Source organism: Vulpes vulpes, chromosome 3 (genome assembly GCF_048418805.1).
Source record: "Vulpes vulpes isolate BD-2025 chromosome 3, VulVul3, whole genome shotgun sequence".
Taxonomy (NCBI): Eukaryota; Metazoa; Chordata; class Mammalia; order Carnivora; family Canidae; genus Vulpes; species Vulpes vulpes.
Genome location: NC_132782.1, coordinates 114,619,075 through 114,644,818, shown reverse-complemented (window position 1 = coordinate 114,644,818; position 25,744 = coordinate 114,619,075). Strand labels below are relative to the sequence as shown.

The following is a 25,744-nucleotide window of genomic DNA, read 5'->3' as shown; positions in this document are numbered from 1 at the left end:
CTGCCACGGGGCCTCTGCATCTGCCGTTCCCTGCGTCTGAGGCTGTTCCTCCCCCGAGTCGGGCCACTCCTCACAGAGGCTGTCCCCAGCCTTCCTGTCCCCACTACTGTCTCCTCCTCACACCCTGCTTCTTTCCACACGGTACTGTGATTTAAGAGCACTCTCACGACCACCTCTCTGCCCCTGTCGGAGCTCACGGGCCAGGCCCTGGCGTTTGGCTGGCAGCGCCATCGGTGTCCTCCGCAGGCTGGGCAGCCCGGGGGTGGGAATGGCTTGGGGGGGTGGGACCTAAGCAACTCAGAGGGTTTTCGTGAAGCTGCGCATTTGCAACGGGCCACATGCCTGTGTTCCATGGTCCGCCTCCCCGGCTGGCAAGCCCAGGAGGGCATGCAACCCGGCCCTAGCTCACCACCACGTCCCCCCCACGGGGCCCCCGAACCGGCCCAGGCAAACCCCGGGGCCTCCACTTCGGGCAGGTGTTGAGCAGGTCTGGGTGGCCAGGACCCCCGGCCTCCTGCGGCTGTGGTTCCCTGCAGCACACAGGACAGAGCAGCCTCCCCTGGGCAGGCTGGAGGGCAGCTGCCGTGGGAGGCCGGCAGGGGTCCTAGGTGGGGAGCCGGGCTGCAGGGGCCCTGGCGTCTTGCGGGATCCACCTCCCCTAGATGGGGTCAGGTTCGGGGCACTGGGGCCGCTTCCCGGCGTGGGGAGTGTTGGGACCCCCCTCGCAGGGCACAGGTGCCCACACTTCCAGTTAGTCAGTAGCTGGGTGAGGCCAAGCAAACCAGCAGCAGCAGCAGGTACCCCGACCGTGCGGGGCCTGCAGATCTCAGGCCCGCAGCCCCCCAGGCCAGGACCCTGCGAGTGGAGCGGGACCTCCTGGCACCTGTTCTGATCCCTGCTAAGGGGTCCGCGTGCAGGTGCAGGCCGCACCGGGGATGCCCAGAGCCCTGGGCCAGCGCACCTGCACCGCGGCCCCGCGCTCCCGCCCCAGGGAGGCTTCCAGGAAGGCGCTCCCCGCTCTGCCCCTGCTGGGCCCCGACCGAGCTCACAGCCTGGCCAGGATGGGGGCCCGGAAGGCCCGGAACAGCCCGAGCGCCCGCCCCGCCCCGCCCCCGCGCTCGCCCCGCCTCCCCGGCGCCCCGAGCCCCGAGCGCGGAGCCCGGAGCAGCACAGCGCGGGCTCCGCTCCCCGCCGGCGTCCCGGTGAGTGCCGCGCCCGCCCGCCCCTGCCCTGCGCTGGAGGACGCGATCCCGGGTCTCCGCGGGCGCGGGCGGGGTCCGGGGGGGCTTCCCCACCCTGCGCCAAGGGTCCGCGGCTCCCGGAGGGCTCCCTGCCGCCGCCCTGGGCGCCCATCCTCCCGCGCCCCGGCTTCCCCCACCCCTGCAGGGCCCGGGGCACCAGGGTCCGCCGAAGCTGTGCCCCGCGCCCCCCACCCGACCTCCCCGCGCTGGGCGCCCAGGCCCCCCTGAGGCTGGCGCAGGGTGCGGGGCGCCCAGGGTGGGTTTGCGGAGACCGTGGCCAGGGGGAGCGTGGGCGGGCGGGAGCAGGCGAGGCAGGGGCTGCCCAGGCTGGGGGCGACTGCTGTGGCCGGGTGGAAGTCCCTGGGGTCCTGGGAACTGAGCCCCCCATCTGCAGGCCAGCCAGCCGCGCGGGGAGACCCCGAGGTCGCTCCCCAGAAGGGAGGCCGGCCGCAGAGTTCACCTGCTGGGCCGGTGGCTCCCTCAGCTGCCCACCTGCCCTGGCACCGTGTCCCAGGCCTGCAGGCTGACCTGGGGTCCTGACTGAGGGCACCGGGAACCCCAGCACGCCAAAGTTTGAGGCAGTTCTGGCTGCTGCTGACCCTCTTCTGAAGAGAACAGGTTCCTGGGGGCGGTCGCCCCTTGGAGGGAGGACTGGGGAGCCTCAAGGGGAAGGTGGTTGATAGCATCAATGACAGTGACCCCCCCGCGGGTGGGTTCCTAGTAAAATGACCCAGATTTCCCAGAAAGTTCTGCTGGTGGCGAGACATGGCCTTGGAAACGTCTTGCAGGGCGTGGAGCCCCTGCCAGGACCCTGAGGAGGGGGCTCCTGTCCCAGCCTCCTGTGGACCACCCGTACCCCCTCCCCTGGTGGAGGAGGGACACCTCCCTGACCGTAGCAGTAGGGCCCTGGGGCATGTTTGGGGGAGGGGTGAGAGGTCGCCATTGGCTGGGGAGCCAGGCACTCTCCTGGAGGAGGGGGAGGCAGGCCTGGATCTGAGGGCGTTGGAGCCCTGGGGCCTGACCGCAGGCATTTGCCCCTGCCCCATACAGGTGGAAGGGAGTCCCAGGTGAGGTGTGGACCTGGGGAGCACCGAGCCACTCGGAGCCACCGCTGCCCCATGGAGGACGCAGGCCCTCCAGAGGGGACAATCTGGGAGAGGCTGGGCAGCACTGGGCGCTGAGGCCCTCCCCGACCCCAAGCCCCTGGGAAGCCTCTGGCCCCCTCCCCCTTGGGGCCCAGGGCAGGCACCCTTTCTGACACCAGGGAGGAGATCTGGCTGTTTGGGGCCGGCGTCTGGCAGGCCCCAGTGCCTCGGCGGCGTGTACCTGAGCTTATTTCGCTTTATCATCGACTTAGCATTTGCGGGGGCTCAGACGAGGGCCAGGGGCTGGGGCCGGCGGGGGTCGCTCCCTGCGTGGTGTCAGTGGGCGGGCGGCCCTGCCCGGTGGGGAGCTCTGGGTGGCCAGCGACCCGTTCCACAGCCCCACCACCACCCGCTAAACCCCCCACCGCGGGAGAAAGGGCCCCAGGGACAATTTTCCACAAGTGTAATTTCTGTGACTAAGAAGATTGCCGCTTCTGAATAATGGCTCCCGTAGAATTATGTTCCCGGAGGCAGGCGGAACCAGAGCGGCCTAATTTTCTTTACTGCTGTGCAGTCGGAGGAATTGGGGTGTTTGGGAGGTTGCTGGGTGCCTGGGAGCTGGACTCAGGAGCCCGGAGCAGCCTTCTTAGGGTCAAACTCCCTTTCAGCTGCCCATGCCAGGGACCCAGGGGATGTGTCTGAGCTGACGGTCCGTCCTCCCTGGTGCACTCCTGCCTTCGGGGGGCTGCTGCTGCAGCTGCCTCTTCCCCACCCAGCACCCTGGGGTCCCAGCAGAGGGAGCTGAGAGCCCCTTCGTGCGTGCTTTCTCTGCACGCGTGAGCAGGGGCCTGGGCACAGAGCCGAGCACGCGGATCCCCGCCTGTGGAGCGAGCCTGCAGCCCCAGAAGGCCCCCCCCCCTGGCCGGTGGACCCCAGCCCACGAGGATTCCAACCCTTGGTTTGTCTGCAAATGCCGTGGTCCCCAGAGGTCATGCCGTGCCCTGCTGGATCCCCAGCACTTACCTGGCCTCGGGTCACCAGGTAACCCGGGGGCGCTGGGCATGGGGGCAGCAAATGTCCCGCACTGTGGGGTGTGTCTCCCTCATCCCCCCACCTGCGGCCCCAGCCTGCCGGCCTTTGTCCCCACTGCCTGGCGTCCAGACACATGGGCTCCTGCCGTCCTTGTCCAGGGTCAGCCTGGGTTTCGTCTTGTCCCCTGCTGCCATCCTGGAGGGTTTTCTCCTCGCCCTAGATGTTCTCAACGGGGACCCTGACGCGGTCACGTGGACTCGCCCCCGGAGCTGCTCGGCGGCTGCTGGCCCAGCGCCCCCCATGCCTGTGCCCTGTCCTCAGTGGGCCATGCTCTGGGGGCGCCTCAGCCCCGCTCCCATTCCCCGATTCTCTCTTAAGCTGTATCCAGACCCAAGTCGATTCTGATTTTTTTGGATTTTTTTTTTAAGTCCAAAGGATTTTTCACACCCAAGAGTTGTAACTTTCAAAAATACACACTTGTTCATTTTACTCCTTAGGCAGCCAAATTTATATCACAATATTTTTATCCGTGCCTTATTGAGGATCCTAAACATATTTGCTTATTTTTAAACATATTTATTTAAATAGATCTTAAACATACTTGTCGATTCCTATTACAAGTAGGAATGAGCTGTAGCCACTGACCCACCTCCCATCGCTGGTGCCCTGGGTCGCATCTTCTAGTGTCCCATCACCGAGTGGCCTGAGCAGTCGGAGAGCGTCTGCCCAGGGGAGCCGAGGGCTCTGACCTTCTCACCATCCCTTATTCTAGGTCCCCCCCCCCCCCCCCCCCCGCCGCTCATCTCCTGGGTCCTGACCGGTAGCCACTGGGGGTGTGCTCCGCTCCGACGTGCCCGGGGGGGCCAGCCAGGAGGGGTTCAGGGGTCCCCTGTGCCGCATGCCCACCGAGGCTCCAGCCCTGTCCTCTCCCTCTCAGCTTCCGAGATGCTTGTATTCTCCTGAGCATCATCACTTGCGTGAACCTTCTCAGACACGTGGAGAAGTACTGATGCTGCATAAGGGGACACGTGTGCCCATGACCTTGACCTGAGGAGGTTAACGTTCTCTGCTCTTTCTCCACGAAAACCCGCACACGCCCCTCCCCGGTAGCCAGCCCCCCGCCCCCACGCGCGTTTCCTCCCGGCCGGCGGCCCGGGCGTCATTCCGTGTGTCCTGTGTGTCTGATGCTGGCTTACAGAGGTGACGGGTGGCCCCCCCAGCGCTCGCCAGGAGCAAGCCCTTGCAGGTGTGGTGGTGGGACCCGAGCTGTTTCCCACGTTGTGTCCTGGGCCAGAGATGTCGCCTGTAGCGGCTGCTCTGGGGGCCAGGAAGCAAGTCCCCCGGGCATCTGCGGGCTCTGTGGGGCTCTCGGGGGACGGCGCTCCTGAGAGCCTGGTGGACGCTGGCAGGGCCCGGGCAGCCTGAGTGTGGCTCCTCAGCCGTGCGGAAGGCCTGGCATGCTACCTGGGCTCCAGGAGGCCCCCGGGACAGTGGGGCTTGGCAGGTGTACCTGCGTGTCCGGGGGGTGGGGGGGGCTTGGCGGGTGGGCCGCCGTCCTGACTTCCTATCACCACCCCCTCCTTCCCCACCCGTCCTGGCGATGACACCCCGAGCCCCCAGAGGAGGCCCTGGTGGCCGAGGCAGGTGGAGGCCGGGCGGGGGCTGTGCTGGAGCAGCCGGGGCCGTAGGGACGCCGTCGGGGGACCCACGGAGGATACGGCGCTATCCCTCCGCTCCTTCCTCTCTGCACTTGTTTTCCAAACAATTTGCTTAATGTGACTCCCGGCCGAGCTGGACATGAGTAATCGTGTTTACCCGCTGTGGGGCGATCCCGTGCCTTCTTGGGGCGGGCGGGGCCGCGGGGAGGAAGCACCCTGGCCCGTTAACCGCTCCCGTCCTCCCTTTTCTCTGCAGAGAGGACGCGCCGCGCCTGCGCCCGCCCTGCCAGGCCCACAGCGGCCGTGATGGAGCCACTGTTCCCAGCGCCCACGCTGGCCGGCTGGAACGCCTCCTCGGCGGCCCCCGGCGGTGGCGACAACAGGACACAGGAGGGGCTGGCGCCCTCGCCAGGGGCCCGAGCGGTGGTGGTGCCCGTGCTGTACCTGCTGGTGTGTGCGGCGGGGCTGGGCGGCAACGCGCTGGTCATCTATGTGGTGCTGCGGCACGCCAAGATGAAGACGGTCACCAACATCTACATCCTCAACTTGGCCGTGGCCGACGTGCTGCTCATGCTGGGGCTGCCCTTCTTGGCCACACAGAACGCTGTCTCCTACTGGCCCTTCGGCCCCGTCCTGTGCCGCCTGGTCATGACGCTGGATGGCATCAACCAGTTCACCAGCATCTTCTGCCTGACGGTCATGAGCGTGGACCGCTACCTGGCCGTGGTCCACCCCATCCGCTCCACCCGCTGGCGCCGCCCCAGGGTGGCCAAGCTGGCCAGCGCCGCCGTCTGGGCCTTCTCGCTGCTCATGTCCCTGCCACTGGTGGTCTTTGCGGACATCCAGGAGGGCTGGAACACCTGCAACCTCAGCTGGCCTGAGCCCGTGGGCCTGTGGGGTGCCGTGTTCATCATCTACACGTCCGTGCTGGGCTTCTTCGGGCCGCTGCTGGTCATCTGCCTCTGTTACCTGCTCATCGTGGTCAAGGTGAAGGCGTCCGGCGTGCGTGTGGGTGCCACGCGGCGGCGCTCAGAGCGCAAGGTGACCCGCATGGTGGTGGTGGTGGTGGTGGTGTTTGTGGGCTGCTGGCTGCCCTTCTTCATCGTCAACATTGTCAACCTGGCCTTCGTCCTGCCCGAGGAGCCCGCCTCTGCCGGCGCCTACTTCTTCGTGGTCATCCTGTCCTACGCCAACAGCTGCGCCAACCCTGTGCTCTATGGCTTCCTCTCCGACAACTTCCGCCAGAGCTTCCGGAAAGTTCTGTGCCTCCGCAAGGGCTATGGTGCCGAGGATGCAGAGGCCACAGAGCCGCAGCCCGACAAGAGCAGCCGGCTGCAGGAGGCCATGCTGCCCACACGCGGCTCTGAGGCCAACGGGCTCATGCAGACTAGCCGGCTGTGAGGGCCGCGGGCGCCTGGCCCCGGGTGGCCCCTGCCCGGCTCGGTCCGGATCGACCACCGAGGTGCCCCCCTGCCGCGGCCTGGCTACTCCGTGGGGTGTGAGGACCAGTTGTCTGGGCCGAGGCCGTGGGTGGCCCTGCAGTGACAGGCTGTCTCTGCCACCTGCCTGTTCTCGCTGCGGAGGCCGGCTTCAGGGATGGAGGGAGTGGGAGGGAGAGGATGGGTGTCCCGGGCGGGGCTCAGGGCATTGGCAGCCTGCTGCCCTGCCCCCAGCCTGTGCCAGCTGGCCAGGCCGGGGAGTGACCACTGGTGTGAGCTGGTGCCACCTGCCCTGACTCTGCCCTCCGGTCCCAGTGCCTCCTCACATCCTCCCTGCGTGGCCCAGTCCAGTGTGAGTCCGTGACGACAGCTGACTGCAGGGGGCTCAGGCCTTGCCCCCAGTGCTCCTGGGACCTGGAGCCGATGGCGGGAGCTGGCCGGTGTGAAAGGGCAAGGCTGTGGGCGGGCAGGGATCCCAGGGCGGACGTCTGGGGCTGCAGAGCTCTGTTACCATGGAGACCCCTGGCCGCCCGCTGCTCACCCCCACCGCTGCCACAGTCAGGGCTGAGGGGGCAACGAGGGGTGGGCTGGACGCCAAGGGCTCCCTGGTGAGCGTGGGTTGGGGGGGCCACCGGCAAAGTGGCTGAATCAGGGGTGGAGAGTCAGCTCCCCAGGCCTTGGGGTCCGGGGGACACAGGTGTCCAGGGGGCCCTGGCAGGGGGTCCTAGGGCCTCGGAGAGGCCACCCTGGGGAGGGCCGGGCCCCTACAGCCCCCTCTTCTGCTTCTGCTGGGGGCTCTGGCCTGGCGAGGGCGGGAGACAGAACAGAGGGAACGGCTCCCAACACAATAACAGTCCTGGGAAGGCAGCGCCGTCCAGGGCACCCAACACCAGCGAATGCCAGGCCCGGCCTCCCGCCCCGGGAGCGCCAGCGCCTCCCACCGCCCCACCTGCTGGGGTCCCCTGTGCCTTGGGCTCTCTCCAGGTCTGGAAGGAGGAGGACCCGGATGTGGGGGCTCGCTCGGCCCACGTGCACCCACCCCACTGCCGGTCTGGACGGCGTGCCTGCTGTCACCCCAGCTCACGCCCCCGCATCTGCCCAGAGCAGGACCTCCGGCCCGCAGGAGGCCAGAGGGGGCAGGGGGCGCCAGGGGCCTCCACGGTCAGCATGGCCCAGGCCTCGCACGGCCCTGGACAGAGGCCAAGGCCTGGAAACACGATGGTGTAACAAGGGCGCTTGTGTTTGACAACCCGATCTCCTGAATAAATTAGAGAATAAATGTTTGACTCTTTCCCAAAGCAAATATTGTCCCTGGAGCCGATCGAAGCTGCTGCAAATCAGAGCTGGTGAGTCAGGTGAGGCTGGGCTGGGATGGCCAAGCCGCCCACCCTGGGAACCAGGGCACGTAGGCGACAGCGGGGGTCTGAGGGGCAGCCAGGCATTGCCTGGGGGGCCGGTGTGGGCCACCCGGTGGGCTTTCTGGGAGTTGATGTCACATGTGGCCTCGAAGGCTGCAGGGGGGCGTCTGGTCCTTCCAGGGTCATGGGCGGGGGATGGGGGGAAGCCCACTGGAGCCCCTGGCTCTGGCGTGGGGACGGGCTGTCCCTACTGCCCCTGGCTCAGTTCCTGGGGCAGGGCGGCTGGAGCTGGTGATCAAGCCCTCCTGCCCCCTTCCCAGCGAGGGAGGGTGCCCGGGGAGGGGGAAACTGAGGCTCCTTCACCTGCTACCGGGTACACCTCCCCCGAGATTGGGATGCGAACTGCATCCACTCAGAGCGACTTTGGGGAGCGAGCAGATGGCTCGGAAATCTCGGCCCCAATCAATTTCTCCCAATTGATTTGACACCGTGAGCTCCTCCCCAGGGCCGTGCCGGCCAAGAGTGCCGGGCGCGTGTGTGTGCGAGCGCGTGCACCCACGCGTGTGCTACAGGCGCCAGCAGCACCCTGAGCGCCAGCTGCCGTGGGCTGTGGGCGAGCACGGGGGTGAGCGTCTTGTGTGTGTTTCTGGGGCCTGATGGGGGGTCCCTGCGGATCCCGGGTCTGGCCACTCGCTGGGAACTGGGCTTGGCCAGTGTGGACAGTCCCTGACACCTTGGGTGTGGGTGGGGCCCTGAGCAGGAGGCAGGAGGACCCGGACACCCCCGAACGCCTGTCGGGGGGGGGGGGAACAGGAGCTGTGGGTGGGCTCCCACAGCCTGGGGGGGTGCCTGGGGGCGCAGCCTGGATGAGCCACTGGCCTCCCTTGGGCAGCACAGGCGGGGGACGGCTGTGGGCACCACGCGGCTTGCAGGCCGTGTCCCCGGGCCTGGGTGGGGGTGGGGTGGCACAGAGCAAACACGCTGTGGCGGAGTGACCTGCTTTATGGGCTCTCTGTCCGCATCGATGCCTTTTATTGGCTGCCGGGCTCCAATGGCTCCCAGAGTGACCTTGCTCAGGAAATCCGGCCTGCAGGGGCAGGGTGAGGCTGCCTCCGGGGAGGGGGAGGCACCGGCTCTGTTTGCCTGGCAGGGCGGGGCAGCCGGGAGAGGCAGCCCTCCAGGGAAACCAGGCTGCCCGCCCCCCCCAGCCGGGTGGGCAGCGGGGCGATGCTTGTGCCCCTCCCTCCTGGGGCCCTGGCTCCCCCGGCGCACCCTGTGCCCCCCGTGGCCCTGACCACTGTGCGTGGTCCCTGGGCATCGTGGGCCCCGCTCAGTCCCAGCACGGGGTGCAGGTCGTGGCCCTGTCGGCCCGTCTCCCCCACACCCATACCTGTGCTGTGCCCGCTGGCCGGCCTGGGGCCCCGGGTCTTCCTGCCCAGGGCTCCACGGGCTACTCCTCAGGTTAGAGGAAACTGATGGAGCAGGGGGAACGGGCACGAGGTCCCTGCTCGACACCCCACTGTGCCCCCACGTCCCCGGGCAGGTCTACCCTGTCCATGAGCAACAGGCACCCCCCACACTGGGTTGTCGAGAAGGCTCAGTGACTGGAAGTGGCCAGTGGCAGGAGGTGAGAGCCCTGGAGCCCAGGGCAGTGGGGGTGTTACCACCTGACACAGGGGCCATGGGCTCCAGCTGGGGCCAACGGCCAGGAGAGCCGAGCTGAGCCTCCCTCCGGGGCTTCCTGTACGCCGCTGGGCTCCCCTGGCCGGGCAGGGGTCAGGGTGAAGCTGGGCCTGGATGCGGGGTGCGGGGCAGGGGGAGACGCCCAGCCCCCGCCCACGTGCACGACAGGACCTACTGGCCTGGGTTGGGGGTGCCGCGGGGAGGGGCCTGTTAGCCTCCGGAGCCCCGTCCCTGGGCACCCTCGGTGCTGTGAGGTCTCCCTCCGCGCCCACTCAGCGCCCAGCAGGCGTCCCCGGGGTCCCTGCAGCCAGGCTGGGTGGTCCGGGGACTGGAGGTGCAGGAGGCCGGGACAGGGTCACGGGACAGCCTACTGACCCCTGGGGCCTCTGCAGCCACTGCACACAGGGCCTGTCGCCGTGTCCCCTGGGGCCGGCTGGATCCCCTGGGGCGCAGATGCTGCGGTGGGAGGCAGCCCCGGCTCAGGCCCTGCTCACACCTGCCGGCTCCAAGGAGTCAGCCAGCCGACCACGCGTCCTTCTGTCTCGCATCTGGGCTTCGCCGCTATTTTCCCAGGGCCAGCCTGTCCCCCGGCTGCTTGGGACATGCTTCCACCCTGGGGTCCCCAGCCACAGGTTCACTAAATATTTTTACATAGGCTTTTAAAGATTTTATTTATTTATTCATGAGGGAGAGAGAGAGAGGCAGGCTCCACACAAGGAGCCTGATGTGGGACTGGATCCCAGAACCCTGGGATCACGCCCTGAGCCCATGAAGCCTCCCCAGGTGTCCCGACGTATTTTAATTGTGCTGAAAGGCACGTGGGGGGACGTCTGCCCCTTCCCGTGTGTGGGTGTGCAGCTCAGGGGCATCAGCGCCATCCCACTGGGGTGGGAGTGGGACTGCCGTGGTCTACAGGGCTCCCCCACCGTCCCGACCTGGAGCTCTGCCCCCGCCCCATCCCCCGTCCCCTTCGAGGCCCTCCTGTCTCCAGGGACCTGAGAGCTCTGGGGGCCTGGAGAAGGAGACCTGCCGCAGTTGTCTTCCTGTGACGTCTCATCTCCCTGAACGCGACATCCTCTCTCACGCTCCACCTGCAGGAGCCCGCGCTGGAGGGTCTCGATGACCCTGCATCATGTGGATGGACCACGTTTTGTTCATCGCTCCGTCATGGACGGATGACCTCAGCGGCTTCCCCGTCTTGGCCGCCACGTCGGGGCGCATCCCACGGATGTTTGATGGCCGTGCGGCTGCGGCTCTCTTCCTCCTGAAGTGTGCGTAGCTGGGGGTGCGTGGACCGTGGAGGCATTGCAGCCTCCCGTCTCGCTGGCACGTGGGTGTCGTGTCCCCCCTCCCCCCACCCGGGCACCCCGGGCTCACCACCGTGTCTGTAGGCTCTGCTGTGATGTCTCACAGGCGGGGTTAGAATGCTCTAGAACCCTGTTCATTCACACTTTTCTTCTACAAACTGAAACAGTGGTTTTGGCGCACAAACAGCAGCACTATCCGTGACAGCCTACAGACCCTTGCACAGACACGCTGAGGTCCTGCCACATGACGGGAGTGACGCCCAGACATGCCCCACCGCGTGGACCTGCCCAGGGCATGTGCCGCTCGGAGACAGGAGCTACACGACACCGTGTGATTCTGTTTCTATGAAAAGCCCAGCCGAGGCAGACCCAGGCTCAGAGGGCAGACCTGCGGTCACCGGGGCCAGGGCAGGGTCGGGGTCTCTCTGGGGGGGACGAGAAGGTTCTGGAACGAGATAGAGGGGGTGGTTGCCCTGCACTGTGAATGTGCAAAATGCCACTGAGTTATTCACTTTAAAATGATGAATTTCATGTTATATGCATTTTACCTAAATTGTTTAAAGGGTTATTTTTATGGGAATCCATGAAACCAACAGATTTACCTCACGTTGCGAACACTCCCGGGCACACCGCGTGCACACGCCGCGGCCAGTGCCTCATGCTTGCTGTTCCCCCTGGGCTCATGTCCTGTCGACTTCCCGAGTGTCCCCCCACCGGGGTGCCCTATGGCTCTGCCCAGCCCTCGGTTGCACCTCTCACTTTGTCACTGTGGACACGGCGACTGTTCCATGGCTCTGAGTTGTTCTGTGTTTTTTTTTTTTTTTTTTAATAAGTAGACCTGGAGGGTGTGTTGGGGGGGTGCCGGCCTTGCCCTCTTGCCTGGATCCACCGGCAGCGCCCTCTGGCTGCTGTCCCCGAGGGCCCTTAGGCATGCCCCCGCCCCCCCCCCAGGCCCTGGCGCCCCGCCCCAGGCCTCCCCACACAGGCTCCATGGCCCTGGGTTCCCGGCGCCCCCCCACCCCTACCCCCTGCGCTCCGAGGCCGCCCCAGCTGCGCCCGCCCGTTCCCGCCACACTGGGCGTGTCCAGCTGTTGCCGCCGTCACCCGGCAGGACGCAGCCCAAGGGTCCCCAGGGTGGTGTCGGGGCCCCAGGGCATAGGGCCTCTGGCTTCCCACAGCCCTCCCGGCCCCCTCCTGGCCTGAGAGGGACCACGGCTTCAGCAGCCTGGGACTCCCATCTGGCCCCCTCCCCGTGTCCGAGGCTGTCACGAGCCCCTCGAGTCTTGCTGCCACCTCGTGGGTATGCCGGCAGGGCCTGGGGGGGCCGGACCCCCCCCCCCCCGACTCCCCGATGTGTCTCAGTGTACAGGTCCCTGCCGGTGCCGGCCTCCTGGTCTACGGACCTCCAGGTCAGGGCCCTGCGTGGTTTGAACCCGAGACCTGGCCTGGGCCCGGGCTGGCCTTTGCAGTGACAGGAGCCCTCACCTTCACCTGTGGGTCTCAGCTTCCTCATGGGGCAGCCCACTGGCCGTGACAGGCTGTAGGACCTGCACGTGGACTGTGGGACACCACGGGGTCCCCTGCTGCTGTAGAGGCTTCAGGACGTGGCCACAGGGCAGGCTGCTGGCGGGGAGCCTCTCTGCCTCTGGACAGGCCCCGTGTGGACACCGAAGGGGGTCTCAGCACCCCTCCCAGGGAGGCTCCCTTCCTCTGTGCGGGCCCTACCTGCTGGGGGCAGCCAGCTCCCTGCGCCTTGCACACCTGGGGCTACTATCCCCCTTGCTGGGCCTCAGTTTCTCCACCTGTCAAAGGCATGGCCCTCAATCCAGGGACAGCCCCTGTCTGTGTGTCTGGGACAATGGTCCCTGCTGATTCCTCACCCCTCCTTCCGCAGCCACAGCACCACCTTCTCGGGGGTTTGCAAGGACCTGGTGGGGATGGGGAATTTATCTCCTGCCACGTTGGGTGCTCTGTTGGGGTCCCAGGGTGAATGAGGACTGAGGGAACCCCCCACTTGGCCTCACACCCTGCACCTGGCCTCACACCCTGCACCTGGCCTCACACCCCGCACCTGGCCTCACAGCCCCCACCTGTGCACCTGCCGTGCCCTGGCCAGGGCCCCACCTCTCCTGCCCGCCTCTGGGCCTCAGCCAGCTCCCGGGCCCTGCTGACACCGCACACGGCTCTGAACACGGCCCGGGCCTCACGGCCCCGTCGCTCAGGAGGGAGCCGCTGCAGGGGAGACGTGGGGAGGCCCGGGGAGGGGGCGGCCGGGATGGGGCCCGACAAGGAGCTGCACAGAAGGAGCAGCCCCGGAGTGGCCCCGGGGAAGGGGGGCAGCCTGGTGGCTCCAGGTGTGAGGTGGAGGGAGCCCCGCGGGGGGGCCACCCTGGCCCCATGCACCCCGACCTGTGCAGCTGTCCCTCCCCGCCAGCCCCAACTTCAGCCACATCTAGGTATGTGGCGACCCTGGGACGTGTGGGCTCCCCAGGCACAGGGGCCCATCGAGGTGCTGTCTCCCCTGCCAGCCAGACAGACGAGGGGACGCTGGGAGGCTCCACAGCCCGTGTTCACCGCAAGGACGAGACTATCTCCCTGCGTCCGGTGCCACGCTGTCTCAGGGCCGTGGCCGCCCTCCTGCCCCCCTGGGGTCCAGCACGCCTCGGGCCGGAATCGCCTATGCCCGGGCACCACATGCACCCCGGCCCTGACCCCCAGCGTCCGGCCAGCAGGTGCTTCGCAAATGTCCCCTTGGCGCTGCACCCAGCCCAGTTGTTTATACCACAAGGGTCACTCCACCTCGACGGCCACCCCCGCCCCACCCGCCCTCCGCGTGCCGATGCCACAGGCCTCCCCCCGAACTTCTCGGTGTGGACGTCTGGTGTGTGTCCATCCCCTCCAGGGGAGGCCCGGGTCTGTCTTGCCCTAGCCCTGTCCTTGGCGCTCCACTCAGCACCCGATGTGGTCGCTTGCTGCACACAGTCGGTGCTCAAACGCTGCTGGTGTGGCTCGTCAGCTTGCAAGGTGAGGCCGTGCCGGCCAGGAGCACCATCGAAGGCTGGGCTTTGTGGGGGACCCTGCCTGAGCCCCTAGACCAGCTGGCCTCTGCAGGCAATGGAGAGGTCGCCATGCTCGCATAGACGGTGGTGTCCCGGTCACGCTGCAACGTGCGCCCAGACGGCGTCACCGGCGGCCAAGGGCAGCCACAGGCCTTGGGACTGCACGACACTGCGCTCGCTGGGCTGGTAACTCCAGGTGTGCACGCTGAGGCTCAGGGCCTAGACGCCAGGCACTGCACATGGGAAGCGGCTGGAGGCCAGGTGGAGGGCCCCGAGCCGTTCAGCTCCGTGCCAAAGGGTGAGGCCTGGAGACCGTGGGCACCGTGTATAGATGCGCCCGCACCCAGAGCCCGGCGGGCCCTCATTCCCGCTCCTGCCCTGGGGTCCTCTGACCCCCGTTTTGCCCTTCTCGCCTGCAGGGGGGCAAGCGGAAGCCACCCGTCAAGGCTTGGGGTCACACAGGCTAGACACTGCACCCCATGGTGTGTGTTCCGGGGCCCAGCAGCCTGGCCCGCGGGGATGGGGGCGCTGCTGGAGGGGCTGGGAGAGACAGGGTGGGGCTGGGTAGGTGTGTCTGACTAAGTGTGGACACTGCCTGGCCCCTAGGCCAGTACTCCTGCAGCTGGCCTTCCAGGGGCCACGCTGCTCGGGGACCCAGGGACCCAGCTCCTCCGTCCTGCCCCCCCAGAGGTTGGGCCCAGGGGCCGCTGGGGGCGGGTGGGCAGGATCGAGGGGCCTGGGCCCCCCTCGGCCGCAGCCCCCTCCCCAGGACACCTTGCTTCCCCTTTACGCTGCTGTCAGGAGCCAGAGGCAGGTGCTGTGCCCCCTGGGCCTGTGTCAGGGCTCTCCTGCCCTGTCCCTGCCCCCTCCGTGCAGGGTGTCATCGTGGGAGCAGGGGGGCCGCCTCTCCACAGACACCTTTGAGGATTGAGATGTCAATGGGGGGCCGCATTCAGGGCAGGGGCGCCCACTGCTCCCCACTGCTCCTGTGCGTAGGCGCTGAGGGCCAAGGGGGGGCAAGGGGGTAAGGGGGTAGACAGCACCGCACGCCTGGCCGTCTGGCGGCCCCAGGCCAGATCAGGCCCCACAGGTGGCCCCAGGGGGAGCAGGGGGCTGGAGGCTGCTATCCGTGCCAGAGGCTGGTGGGGGCGGGAGGTGCCGGTGTCTGCGACGGGGGGGCCCCTACTGTACCCTGAGCCCCACCACTGGCAGGGCTGTGCCCCTGTGCCCGGGGGAGGTGGCAGGTAAGGCCAGGGCCCTGCCTGTGTGGGGAGGGTTAGTCGGGGGACCTCCAGGGCCTTGGTAGGCACCGACGGGGGGCGGGGTGGCCTCCTGGATGCTCAGCCCCCTGCGCACGTCCACCTGGACCCGGATGCGACTCTGAATCCTCCCAACACAGATGCAGGGTCAGCCGGCACCGGCCCCCGTGGAGCCCCACCTTTCAGGGGCTCCCTGGGCCGTAGCAGGTCCCCTGACCCTGGGGACCCTGCAGCTTGGGGGGCGGGCTCCGCTTCAGCTCTCAGCGCCCCCCCCCCCAAGCCGCTGGGGAGCGGCAGCTGTGCTGCTTTGGGGAAAGCCCAGGCGGGAGCTGCGGGCCGAGGGTGGAGACCATGGTCGCCAAGGCCCCCCCGCCTGGGCCTCCTGCCTTGGCCTCCCCTGTCCCCTGTCCCAGGAGACCTGGCTGACCCCAGGCCGTCCATGCACCAGGCACCCGGGAGGCTCAGCCGGGGCAGAGGGGAGGGCAGGCGTGTGTGGTCGGGTCCTCAGTCTCCCCTGAAGTGCAGCCCTGTGGAAAGAGGACCCGGACCTTCCTCCAGGAAGCCCCTGGGGCCTGCAGCCCAGAACCAGTGTGTTGCTGTCACACAGCGGGCCTGCGACCTGTGCCTGGACTGAGGGCCACTCAGCCGCAGAGCCTGACCCGCCCTCCTCGCCGCCCTGACCCTGGTTCCTCACGACAGGCCCCTCCGGGGATCCCCCTCCACAGGCAGGCCCGGGCCTGGGGTCTCAGGCACCGTGGCGCCCCCGGGCCTCACCAACAGACAGTCTGGGGCCTGGAGGGGAGCAACCCGGTATCTGTGAGGACCCCCTGCCCCCTGCTCCCCGTGGCCATCCCGCAGTCGGGTGCGCTGCCTCTGGCGTCACCATGGAGGAGCCCTTCATGCTCCCCGCCCCCCCCCCCCCCCCCCCCCCCCCCCCCGCCGCGCCCAGGCTTCCCCTGCACCATCCAAGACCCACATGCCTCGGGCCAACCGCAGAGCTCCTGGGCGGCACCGTGCACAGCCTCGCCACCCACCACCGGCCTCGGGTCTGCAGGGTGGGCTCCCGGGTCCTCCTGCCGCCCCATCCACGGCCTGGGTCAGGGGGCCTGGGACCACTGGGTTGGGGGACGGCTCCGTGGGCTGGCTGTCGTCCCACTCTGGGGTGCAGAGACGCGGCGGGGGGGGGGGGGGGGGACACAGGCAGAGCTGAGACTGGGCGGAGCCTGTGAGGGGCCGGAGGCCAAGCTGGGGGTGCGGGGGGCACAGACTGGGGCCACCGTGCCTGCGCCAGACCCACCCGTGACGGGGACACGCTCCTGTCTCTGGCCAGGTGCCCGGTGTCTGCCCACCTCTCGCTGTGCCGTCCCCGGTTACGGAGTCCAGCAGAGCAGATGTGCTGTGACTCCGGGGGGGTTTCTTGGCCCTCGCCCAGCCTTTCAGAAGAGGGACCCTGTGAGGCCTCCAGGCCATGCAGGAAGGGGCTGCGCCCGCCGCAGGCTGGAGCCTGGGCCCGCACTGGGACCTGGCCGCTCCCCCGCTCTGGGTCTGGACAGATGGACCCTGGGCCCAGTGGCGGGGCCGGCGCCTTGGCCTCCGGAGCAGGGACAAGTGCTTCCCTGGTCAGGGGGGGCAGGGCGACGGAGGACCAGGGAGGGTCAAGGAGGGGGAGGCGGAGGCAGGAGCGGCCCACCCATGGGGGTTTCTGCCAGGCAGAGGCCCTGAGGCCTGAGGGCCGTGGGCGGGGCCGCACCCACTAGAGCACACGGCTCACCCCGAGCGGGCACGGCGGCCTCCTTGGGGACGGAGAGTGTGCAGGTGGCCCACACAGGCGCCCTGACTCAGCGCGTGCTGCGTGCGGGCTGGGCTCTGACGCCGGGCAGCTTGGCAGGAGCCGGCAGGCCAGGGTGCCTCGGGGCACCCCCTGGCAGAACCAGCCTGGCCCCTGGGCCAACCCCGGGCTCTGCGGCCCCCTGCATCTGGGCCTCAGTGTCCACCTGTATCGTGGACATCCGTGGGCCAAAAAGGGGCTGGGGCGTCCCCTGCGGTGGACGTAGGACCCCCACAGCCACTGGGGGTCAGGCTCTGGCGACACTGCAGGGCCCCAGGGTCCCTCCCCGCACCGCCCCTGACACCAGTGGGCACAGCTTCCCCCTACCCAGAGGTGGGCAGTCACGCACTTCCGAGCGAGGGGCATAGCGAGTGTACATGGTGGGCACCTCCCCAAGGGGGCAGGGATGGGACCCGGGGGTCCCTGGGGTCTGGGTGGGCCCCCAGCTGCAGAGCGTCGGATTGAGTGCAGTGCACCCACCCGAGGGCGGAGGGTGACTCAGCAGGTGGCGGGAGGACCTGGACAGAAATAGCCTCCCTTAGACACGCTGCCTGACATCTCCGTGACGACGGGAGCGGGCCTGAGCGTCACGGCCCATGGGTCAGCGGCCCACGGAGGGGGCTGGGCTCCCTCCCCGCCTCCCCCCGCTGCAGCCAGGAAGGCCACCTCGGAGCCTGGACCAGACGGCCCCATGGCCCCCGGCGCAGCAGCAGGCCCTAGTGAGGGGGTCCAGGGGGCAGGCCGAGTGCCCGTCACCGCAGACTTCACACGCAGGGGGCCACGCAGGGGGTCCCGAACCGGGCACGCTGGGGTCGCTCCCCCAGGAGGCTGGAAGGCTCCCCAGGCAGGGACACCCAAAGCATCTGGGAGGAAGCCAGGGCCAAGCCAGCTGCACCGGGGCAGCCCTGTGGCCTCAGGGGGCTGGCCGGGTTGCGGCGCAGGGTGACCCTGCAGGCAGGGTGATCCCCCTGCTACGCCGGCCCCGCCCCAGCACCCCCTCAGGCTGAGAGCCGCAGGGCTCCCTGGCATCCCCTCCCCAGCCGGACACAGGTGGACGTGCCCAGAGTGGGTGAGCTGCCTCGGGGCCTCACCTTTCCCACGAGCCCAGCCAGGCGGTGGGGGTCGGGCCTCAGGGGTGGGGGTCGAGCCTCTGGGGAGCCGTCCCTCACTCCAGGGCCTGGGCGTCTGTCTGCACAAAATTTCCAGCTCGTAGTCTGACAGCGAGTGCCCCACCGCAGCCCCAGAGGACGTAGCCATGCCCCCCAGCCTGGGGCCACTGGCCCACAGAGAGTGAGCCATGCGCAGCGCCCCCCTCCGCACTCCGCCACAGGGCCCGGGGGGGTGGACGAGAGGCGCTGGGCACAGGGGACACCGTCTCCCGTGCTGGCGATGATGGGGCTGAGTGGCCCGTGGCACACGGGGACTTGACACCTCCCAGCAGCTGGATGGTCACCGGAGCGGGGTGGGCATGGGGAGAGGGGCCTCCTGGTACGAAGCCCTGACACGGAGCCCCAACACAGGATGAGGGATGGCACGTGGCCAGGGGGCGGTGGGAGCCCACTACCCACCAAAGCCTAGCCCGCCTCACTCCCTGGTTGAGGAGAGGCCGGGCCAGGAAACTGACTACTCAAGGTGACCGAGGTGGCTGGGAGGGCCTGCCCCCAGCTCAGGGTCCCCAGGCATCTGTGCCCCTGGGTGCCCACCCAGTGCCAGGTGGAGGTGGCAGGGAGACAGCCCTGTCCCAGGCCCTGCCTGCCCCCCTGCAGGAGCTTTGGGACTGCGGGGATGCTCGCCACCCTGGGCCCAGTCTCTCAGGGCAGAGCCAGCCTGCCAGCCTCACGGGGACAGCGTCCAGGACACACGGAGGGAAAAGCGTGGGGCTTTGGTCATCACTGGGGTGACAGTGAGTGTTGTGGCTTCCATGGCGGCAGGAGGCAACGCTGCCTCCTCAGGACCTGCAGGCGGTGCAGGTGGGCAGAGGGCCCCTGTCTGGACGCTGTCCTGAACCACATGGACAAGTGACACGTCAAAAGCTAACATGCTCTTTATCTGAAGGGCCGGGGGACAGTCCCCGCCGCATGTCCGGCCAGGCCACAGAGGCACCCGCCATGGCGCCAGCCCCGGTCACTGGTAGCCGGCCAGCTGGAGGATGGTGGGGTAGCGGGCGCGGTGGGTCATGCACTTCTGGCGGTCAATGAAGAGGCTGTTGGCCTTGACGGCCAGGTCCTTCTCCAGATCCATGCGCGTGTCCTCCAGTTTGCGCAGCGATTGCTCTGCTTCTAGAAGCTTCTCCTTCAGGGCCTTGAGGGACATGTTCAGCTCCTCCACTTCGCTCATCAGCCTGCGGGCCCGGGGAGGGAGGTGTGAGTGGGGCCTCCAGGCCGGGCTGGGCAAGGCCAGGAGCGCTGGCGTGGGGTCCAGACCATGCTGCTGGTCCACGCAGTGACCCAGAAGTCCCACAGGGAAACCTGCAGCCCTCAGACCGCAGCCCCCCAAGGCCACCACGTGGGCCTGAGCTGGGACTCCTCCCAGCCGTCCCGACCCCCGCCGCCGTCCGGAGGGGAAAGCCCAGGCGGGCAGGGCTGTGTTCAGTGACTGTGCATGTGGCAGGGGTGCCCTGAGGCTCCCGACCCCCTTATTCCTGGGGCCTGGGGGCAGGCCACATGGGCCCCTGGCGCTGGCAAGGCCGCATGACCTGGGTGTGTGCAGGGCAGGGAAGCAGGAGTGTGGGGCAGGGATGTTCTGCTGACTAGAGCAACTGATACCGGAGAAGTGAACGCAAGACACACGATTCCACCTCGGCTTGGAGCCAGGGCTGGGGGCCGCACATTCCTTCGGGGGTATGGATGGTGTCTGTCCTGAGGCTCAGCACCTCAGACCCCGACACTCCTTGCCAGGAAGACTGTGCACCACGGGGTAAGGAGCCCCGACACCTAGTGCCCCCAAAGGCACCCCCATGTCTAGCCACGCCGGGTGGGGGTGGGGCGCGGGGACACCTGTGCGGGCGAGCCCGTGTCTCCACTGCAGGCCTGCAGGCTGTGGGGGGCCCAGAGGCCAGGGGAGGCCCGGCCGGAGGGGACGGGCATGGATGGCGGGTGGTGAGCGGGCCCGCTCGGGGCTGCCTGGGGCACAGCCGAGGCGGGCACCTGAACTGGGCGGCGTCCCGGCACAGCTCCACGTTGGGCCTGTGTGAGCGCTGGTACAGACGGGTCTGAGCCACCTTCAGAGGCGCCTCCTTGTCTTTGATGGCCTGCCTCAGTGCCGCAACATTGTGCTCCTGCTCAGTGATCTCCCGCAGCGTCTGCACACAGGACGGGTGCCAGCGTGACCCAGCCACCCCAGCCTCCTCCCCAGCCCTGTGGCTGGCTCCACAGGGCAGCCCCGCCCACTGGCTCTGGGGGACCAATGCAGGCAGGAAGACGTGTGTGGCCTCCTCGGCTCTGCCAAGGGCACCCAGAGGGCTGGGGCAGGACCCCAAAGCCTGTCATCCAGCAGCCGTGCCCTGAGCACCCCCCACCCTGGTGGTCACCAGGCCCCCAACACTGGTGAAGAAATGGAGAGACTTGGTGGCAGCAAAGGGCACCCTGAAGCCTGGGGTCAGAGCCCTACTAGGCCTGGCCACCTCCTGCCACCGTCCCTCCTGCTCATGCCTGACAGCCATGCCCAGTGTCACCTGGTTTCTTATTGGCTTAGTGAGGGCCCAGGGAGGAGTGGGTGCCCTGAGCTTGGGGTCCCTCAGGAGGAACAGGACAGAGGAGGGGCAGGGGCCAGGCCAGGCTGTGACCAAGCCAGAGGCGGGGCCAGGCCACAGGGAGCTTGTCGCTCTGTAGTTACAGGTGCCCAGGTTCGGGGCTGGCCTGGGCAGGGACTGGGCGGGGCCTGGAAGCCAGCTGGTGGGGGCGTGGTCTAAAGGGGCGGGTCCTAGGTGGGCGGGTCCCGGGCAGGGCGGGGCCAGTGTGGGCTGGGGCGGAGCTGGGCCCGACGGGGGCGGGGTCTGGACGCAAGTGGGAGGGGGCCTGGGGCGGGGCCTAGACGCGAGGCGGGCGGGACAGGTGGGCGGGGCCCGGACGCGAGCAGGCACGGTCTGGGGGCGTGGTCTGTTCGGGGGCGTGGCCAGGACGCGAGCGGGCGTGGTCTGTGCGGTAGGCGGGGCCTGGACGCGAGCGGGCGGGTCTGGGCGAGGCCTGTGTGGGGGCGTGGTCAGGACGCGAGCGGGCGGGGTCTGGGGCGTGGTCTGTGTGGGGGCAGGGCCCGGCGGTGGGCGGGGCGGGGCCGCACCTTGTGCAGGTGGTTCTGCAGCTTGTGGCGCGTGTCCTCCAGCTCCTCACAGCGGCGCCCGAAGGCCAGATTCACGGCGTCGCACTGCAGCCGCAGGTCCTCGGCCACGTCCCGCAGGATGCAGTCGATGAGCACCCGCAGGTTGGCGGAGGCCCGGCGCTCACGCTCTGCGCGGCACAGGTTTTCCTGGGTGAACCGGGCCCAGGTCTCCGGCGTGGAGGCGCTGCAGGCAGGCAGCGGGCGACGCCGCGGTTAGTGGGGCCCCTGCCAATGGTCCGGCGCGCACCCTGAGAGCCCTGCACGTCCGACCCTGCGTCCCCGGGCCCCCTGTGTCCTAAGGCCCCCCGCGCCCCCCGCGCCCCCGGCCCCGCGCCTCCCAGGTGGCGCTGCATTGGGTGGTGGCTGCGCGCCCCCCGCCAGCCGCCCGCGGAGCTGCGGGTGAGCCCCCCAGGTCCTGCCCCCGCCGCAGTCCCCAACCCCCTGATGGGCTGTGTGGTGCTGGGTCCTCGGGCAGGGGTCCTGCGCCCATGCCCCCCGGGTGCAGAAGAGCTGCACAGAGGACCCTCCGTGTGGGCCCCAGGGTCCGGGGGTGGTGTGAGGGTCCCCAGCCATGGGAGCAGGTGTTCAGACGATGGTCCCAGGGAGGGCTGGGGCTGAGGTGGCCCACCTCTCCTCGAACTTGGCGGAGTGCGGGTGGAACTGCACGTCGGTGCTCTGGTTGTGGTAGTGGGCGCAGGCCTGGTCGATGTTGTACGCCTCCACCTTGTCAGACCAGTCCATCTCGCATGTTTCCTTCTGCTCCCGGTTCAGCCTGGGGCGGGCAGGGTCTGCGTTTGTGTGCGACGTGGGGGCCCTGGGGGCTGCTCCCAGGAGCAAGCGCACCTGCAGTTCTCAACCGAGAACCAGGCCACCTCATCTGCTCAGTATCAGGGTCCTTGGGCCACCCAGGCTCTGCCCGGCCAACATGTCCAGGAGCAGCAGCTCTCTGCCCTGCAAAGCCAGCCTGGCCTCTGGACGCCCAGGCCCCAGGCCATGCAGGAGCCTGCCACCCGCGCCGGGTGCCCCTCTCTGGCCTGTCCCCCTGCCTGAGACCTGGGACGAGCCCCCACCTTCTGAGACTCGGGGCCTGCTCACCCCAGCTTCCTGCCCAGAGCCAGCCTAAGGGGTGAGGGAACACTGACACCCACCGGATCTGGTTCACGGCCTGCATGATGGTCCTTTTCAGGAGCTCCTGAATGTTCCGGATGAGCTCCGCCTCCTGGGGGAGAAGACCCCGCTCCCTGGTGAGGATCTGAGGATGGCCAGGCTGGTGTGGGCTCCTGGTCAGCCCCTGAAATGGCCTGGCTGCGTAACATGGGGCCAGATGGCCAGCTTGTTAACCCCCAGACTCTTTCCTGGAAAACGAGGGGTGAGTCCAGCTCTTTCTCATTGGCTTTGTCCTGGACTCTTGAATGTTCTGTTTGGTGTAGCTGAGTGCAGGGTTTCCCCCCTGGGGGCCTCTACCAGCTGCTGCCACTCGCCTGGCATCCACCCAGCACCCTCTGGGCTCTAGAGGCCATCCCTGCAGCCTGCATGGGGCACTAGAGGCCAACAACCTCCTGCCCCCCATTCCCTGGGCTGCCCCTCAGGGCCTGGGCTCAGAGCCGCCCTGTCTCCTCCACTGAGCTCACGGCGGGGGGGGGGGGGGGGCACCCAGAGTGTCTTTCTGCTGCTATCGTGGCTCTGTTCCCTCCATTTGAGTTTTCACCTCCATCTAAACCCACGTGTCGAGGGGCAGTCCCCTGGGCCTGTCTCCCTGTCCCTGGACCACTGCTGTTGTTTTCATATGGGTGGGGGGATGACAAGGCCTGGGGATGGCAGCAGGGGGAGGTTTCTGCGCTCAGGGCAGAGGCTGCACCCAGAGCCCCCAGAGGTTGTTGAGCAGCTGGCCTTGCACCATCCCCCAGGAAGGCCCCCAGGCTCTGTAAGGTGGGAGTGCTGCCCTGCCTGGAGCAGGGGACCAGCCTGGGCAGTTCCCTGATCCTTTGGGGCTGCCCCTAGGACAGGTCCCGCTGAGGGTGAAGCAGGGAAGGCTCTTGGGGCATGAAGGTGGCCTCCAACCCCCCTCACCCGTCCACACCTGAACCAGAGTAGGGGAGCCATGGGGCACCGGGCCTTCAGAGCTCAGGGTCAGGCTTAACTCATATGACCCAGGGTGACCTGAGGGTCTGACCAGCAGGTGCAGGACTCAAGGGTGACCAATGCCCCCCCCCCAGATGCAGGTGCCAATAGGACCTCACTTGCTGGCCCTGCGTGCAGCCCAGACCTCAGGCAGCTGCCCATTCTTGGCGTGTGTGCAGAGGGGCATCCAGGCTTGTGGATGGACCCGGCCAGAGCCCTCCCTGCCTCAGTGGCCTCTGAATGTCCCATCCTCAGGCAAATGTCCCCAACACACATCCAGGTGTGAATTCTATTGCCTTCACCCTTGTATGAGCCATAATATGGAGGGGACATTGCAGGGACCCTGGACATAGGATTGGGGTAGGCCAGCGTAGGGTGCAGCTCCAGCCACCATATGTGCTCAAACCCCCACACTGGGACCTGACCCAGGCCACAGGGCCCTGAGCCCGGCACATTCAAGCTGGGGCCCACCTTCCAAGATGCCAAGCCTCACCCAGTGTCCACTGTGGGACCCAGGCTCTGAAGGGGAGACAGGACCCTCTTGGGTAGGGGATGGTGCCTCCTTCCTGGATGGCCTGAGCCCTGCCCCTGCCCCAGGTCCCCAGCCTACAGACAGACACAGCGTCTTGGTGCCCGCGTGTGGACCTGGGTGTGCTGCCCACGCGCCTGCGTGCACCCACCTGGAGCACGAGCACTGAGGCCCCCCGGGAGCCCGCCCACCCCGGCCCCGTGCAGGTCACGCTCCCCGGAGAAGGGGGCGGGCGGCGGGCGTGCCGTGTCTGGGAGCGGAAGGGGCCGCGAACCTTCAGCAGCTCCGTCTCCACGCAGTCACGCACAAGGTCGGGGTGCTGGCGGCTCTCACGGCACTGCAGGTTGTCGGTGGCGATGGAGAAGGGCACGGAGGTGGCGTCCAGGGCGCGCGCCAGCCGCTGCTTCTGGGCCAGCAGCAGGTCGCTCTCCGCGCCCAGTTCTCTGACCTCGCGCTGCAGCTCCGACTTCCAGCCGTGCGTGTCCTGCAGCCGCGCGCCCACCTTCCGGGTGGCGTCGTCCTGCGAGCGCCGGGCCAGCGCCTGGGTCTTGGCCACCAGCTGCTGGCTCTCATGGCGCCACCGCTCCGACTGGTCGCGGTCCACGAAGGCTTGGTGGTAGCGGGCATAGCAGTTCTGGGACCACTCGTCCGCCAGGTACTTGGCCGAGCGGAAGCCAGCGGTGGCCAGGCCCGAGGACAAGCAGGCGCCCGCGTTCCGGGCCACGTCGTACACTTTCCGGGGCAGCTCGCATGCCGGTACCGCCTGGGGCGTGGGCTCCTTGGTCAGGAGCACGTCCGTCTGTGCCATGGTGCCCCCCCACCCCACCCCCCGCTCCTGTGTGAGGGCAGCTGGGGCCACTCGGTCCCCAGCAGGACACTTCTGGTCTCCCAGCGACAGGTACACACAAGCCCTCCTGTTGCTGGGCAACAGGTCCCATCCCCTCGCGGCTCTCTTAAAGGGCCGGGCAGGCCCAGCCCCACCCATGCTGGCCCAGGCCCCACACCTGCCCAGCACTGCACTTGCGACTGGGCTGCAGCCAGGCCCAGTTGTCCCCTGCTTGTCTCACTTGTCCCAGTGGGGAGACCCCTGGACATGGGGTGGGGGGCAGGGATTTGTCTTTGATATGGAGTCTATTTCAGCCTCCCGTGGAAACCTGGGAGCTGGACACGCAAGTCTTCTCCACACAGGTGTCCCCCAGGCCACCCCGGGCCAGGCTCATGGTTGAGGCCACCTGGTCCCCAGGCCCGCCTCAGCCCTGCTCCATCCTGGTGAGCCGGGGCCCTGTCCAGTGTGCCCAGCAGAGGGCACCATTGGCCGCGAAATGTCGCCTGGAGTGGTGGCCAGCATGGTGGGTGGGTGGGTGGAGGACCTGGACCCTGGGTGGCCGGCCACCTGGCCTTTCCCCCTGAGCCCCCCAGCCCCGTGGGAACCCTCAACAGCCCACCTGCAGGACATGCGCGCCCCTCCCCAATGCATCCGTGGCCCTGGCCCCCCACTCCCTCCCCGTCCCTCCCTGCCTGGCCCTCGCCAGTCTCACAACTCGGATACGGCAGCCCTGGCCTGGCCCAGCCCTGACCTGTGGCACCAGCCTCCCTCTGCAGGGCCCAGCATCTCCACCACTGGCACACAGTAGGTGCTTCATAAATGTGGGCCCTGGGGACAGTTGCCCCAGACTTCCCCCAACCAAGACTGAACCCGAGCCTGTCCTGGAGGGCAGGAGGGCAGGGGGGCCTCTCTGTGGTTTGCTTCTCCCAACGGCGTTGGACACATGGGGCCCAGTCAGGATGGGACCGACGTGGGGACCAGTGGCCCCAGTTTCCCTTAGCA

General features: G+C 68.1%; 2 protein-coding genes across 2 annotated transcripts; one reads left to right on the top strand and one right to left on the bottom strand.

Moving 5' to 3' along the window:
• Positions 1–1,125: 1,125 nt before the first annotated feature.
• SSTR5 (somatostatin receptor 5) lies at positions 1,126–7,738 on the top strand. Its single transcript, XM_072754195.1, has 2 exons — positions 1,126–1,202; positions 5,273–7,738. The coding sequence occupies exon 2, from the start codon at positions 5,323–5,325 to the stop codon at positions 6,415–6,417; it is 1,095 nt and encodes a 364-aa protein (XP_072610296.1). The 5' UTR covers positions 1,126–1,202; positions 5,273–5,322; the 3' UTR covers positions 6,418–7,738.
• An 11,240-nt stretch (positions 7,739–18,978) lies between these two features.
• Positions 18,979–24,901, bottom strand: TEKT4 (tektin 4). The gene is made up of 6 exons (XM_025984946.2): positions 24,191–24,901; positions 22,415–22,485; positions 21,895–22,038; positions 21,228–21,450; positions 20,096–20,250; positions 18,979–19,290 (listed from the first exon to the last, which is right to left on the bottom strand). Exons 1-6 carry the CDS (start codon positions 24,899–24,901, stop codon positions 19,074–19,076), a joined length of 1,521 nt encoding a protein of 506 aa, XP_025840731.2. The 3' UTR covers positions 18,979–19,073.
• Positions 24,902–25,744: the final 843 nt, after the last annotated feature.

Bases quoted from the DNA above. Each gene is read 5' to 3' on its own strand.
- SSTR5 (XM_072754195.1), top strand. From the start codon at position 5,323: ATGGAGCCACTGTTCCCAGCGCCCACGCTGGCCGGCTGGAACGCCTCC.
- TEKT4 (XM_025984946.2), bottom strand. From the start codon at position 24,901: ATGGGTGGGGCTGGGCCTGCCCGGCCCTTTAAGAGAGCCGCGAGGGGA. The intron at 22,039-22,414 runs GTGGGTGTCAGT...TGCCCGCCCCAG, and splicing joins CAGGCCGTGAACCAGATCCG to GCTGAACCGGGAGCAGAAGG. The intron at 21,451-21,894 runs GTGGGCCACCTC...GCCTGCCTGCAG, and splicing joins TCCGCCAAGTTCGAGGAGAG to CGCCTCCACGCCGGAGACCT.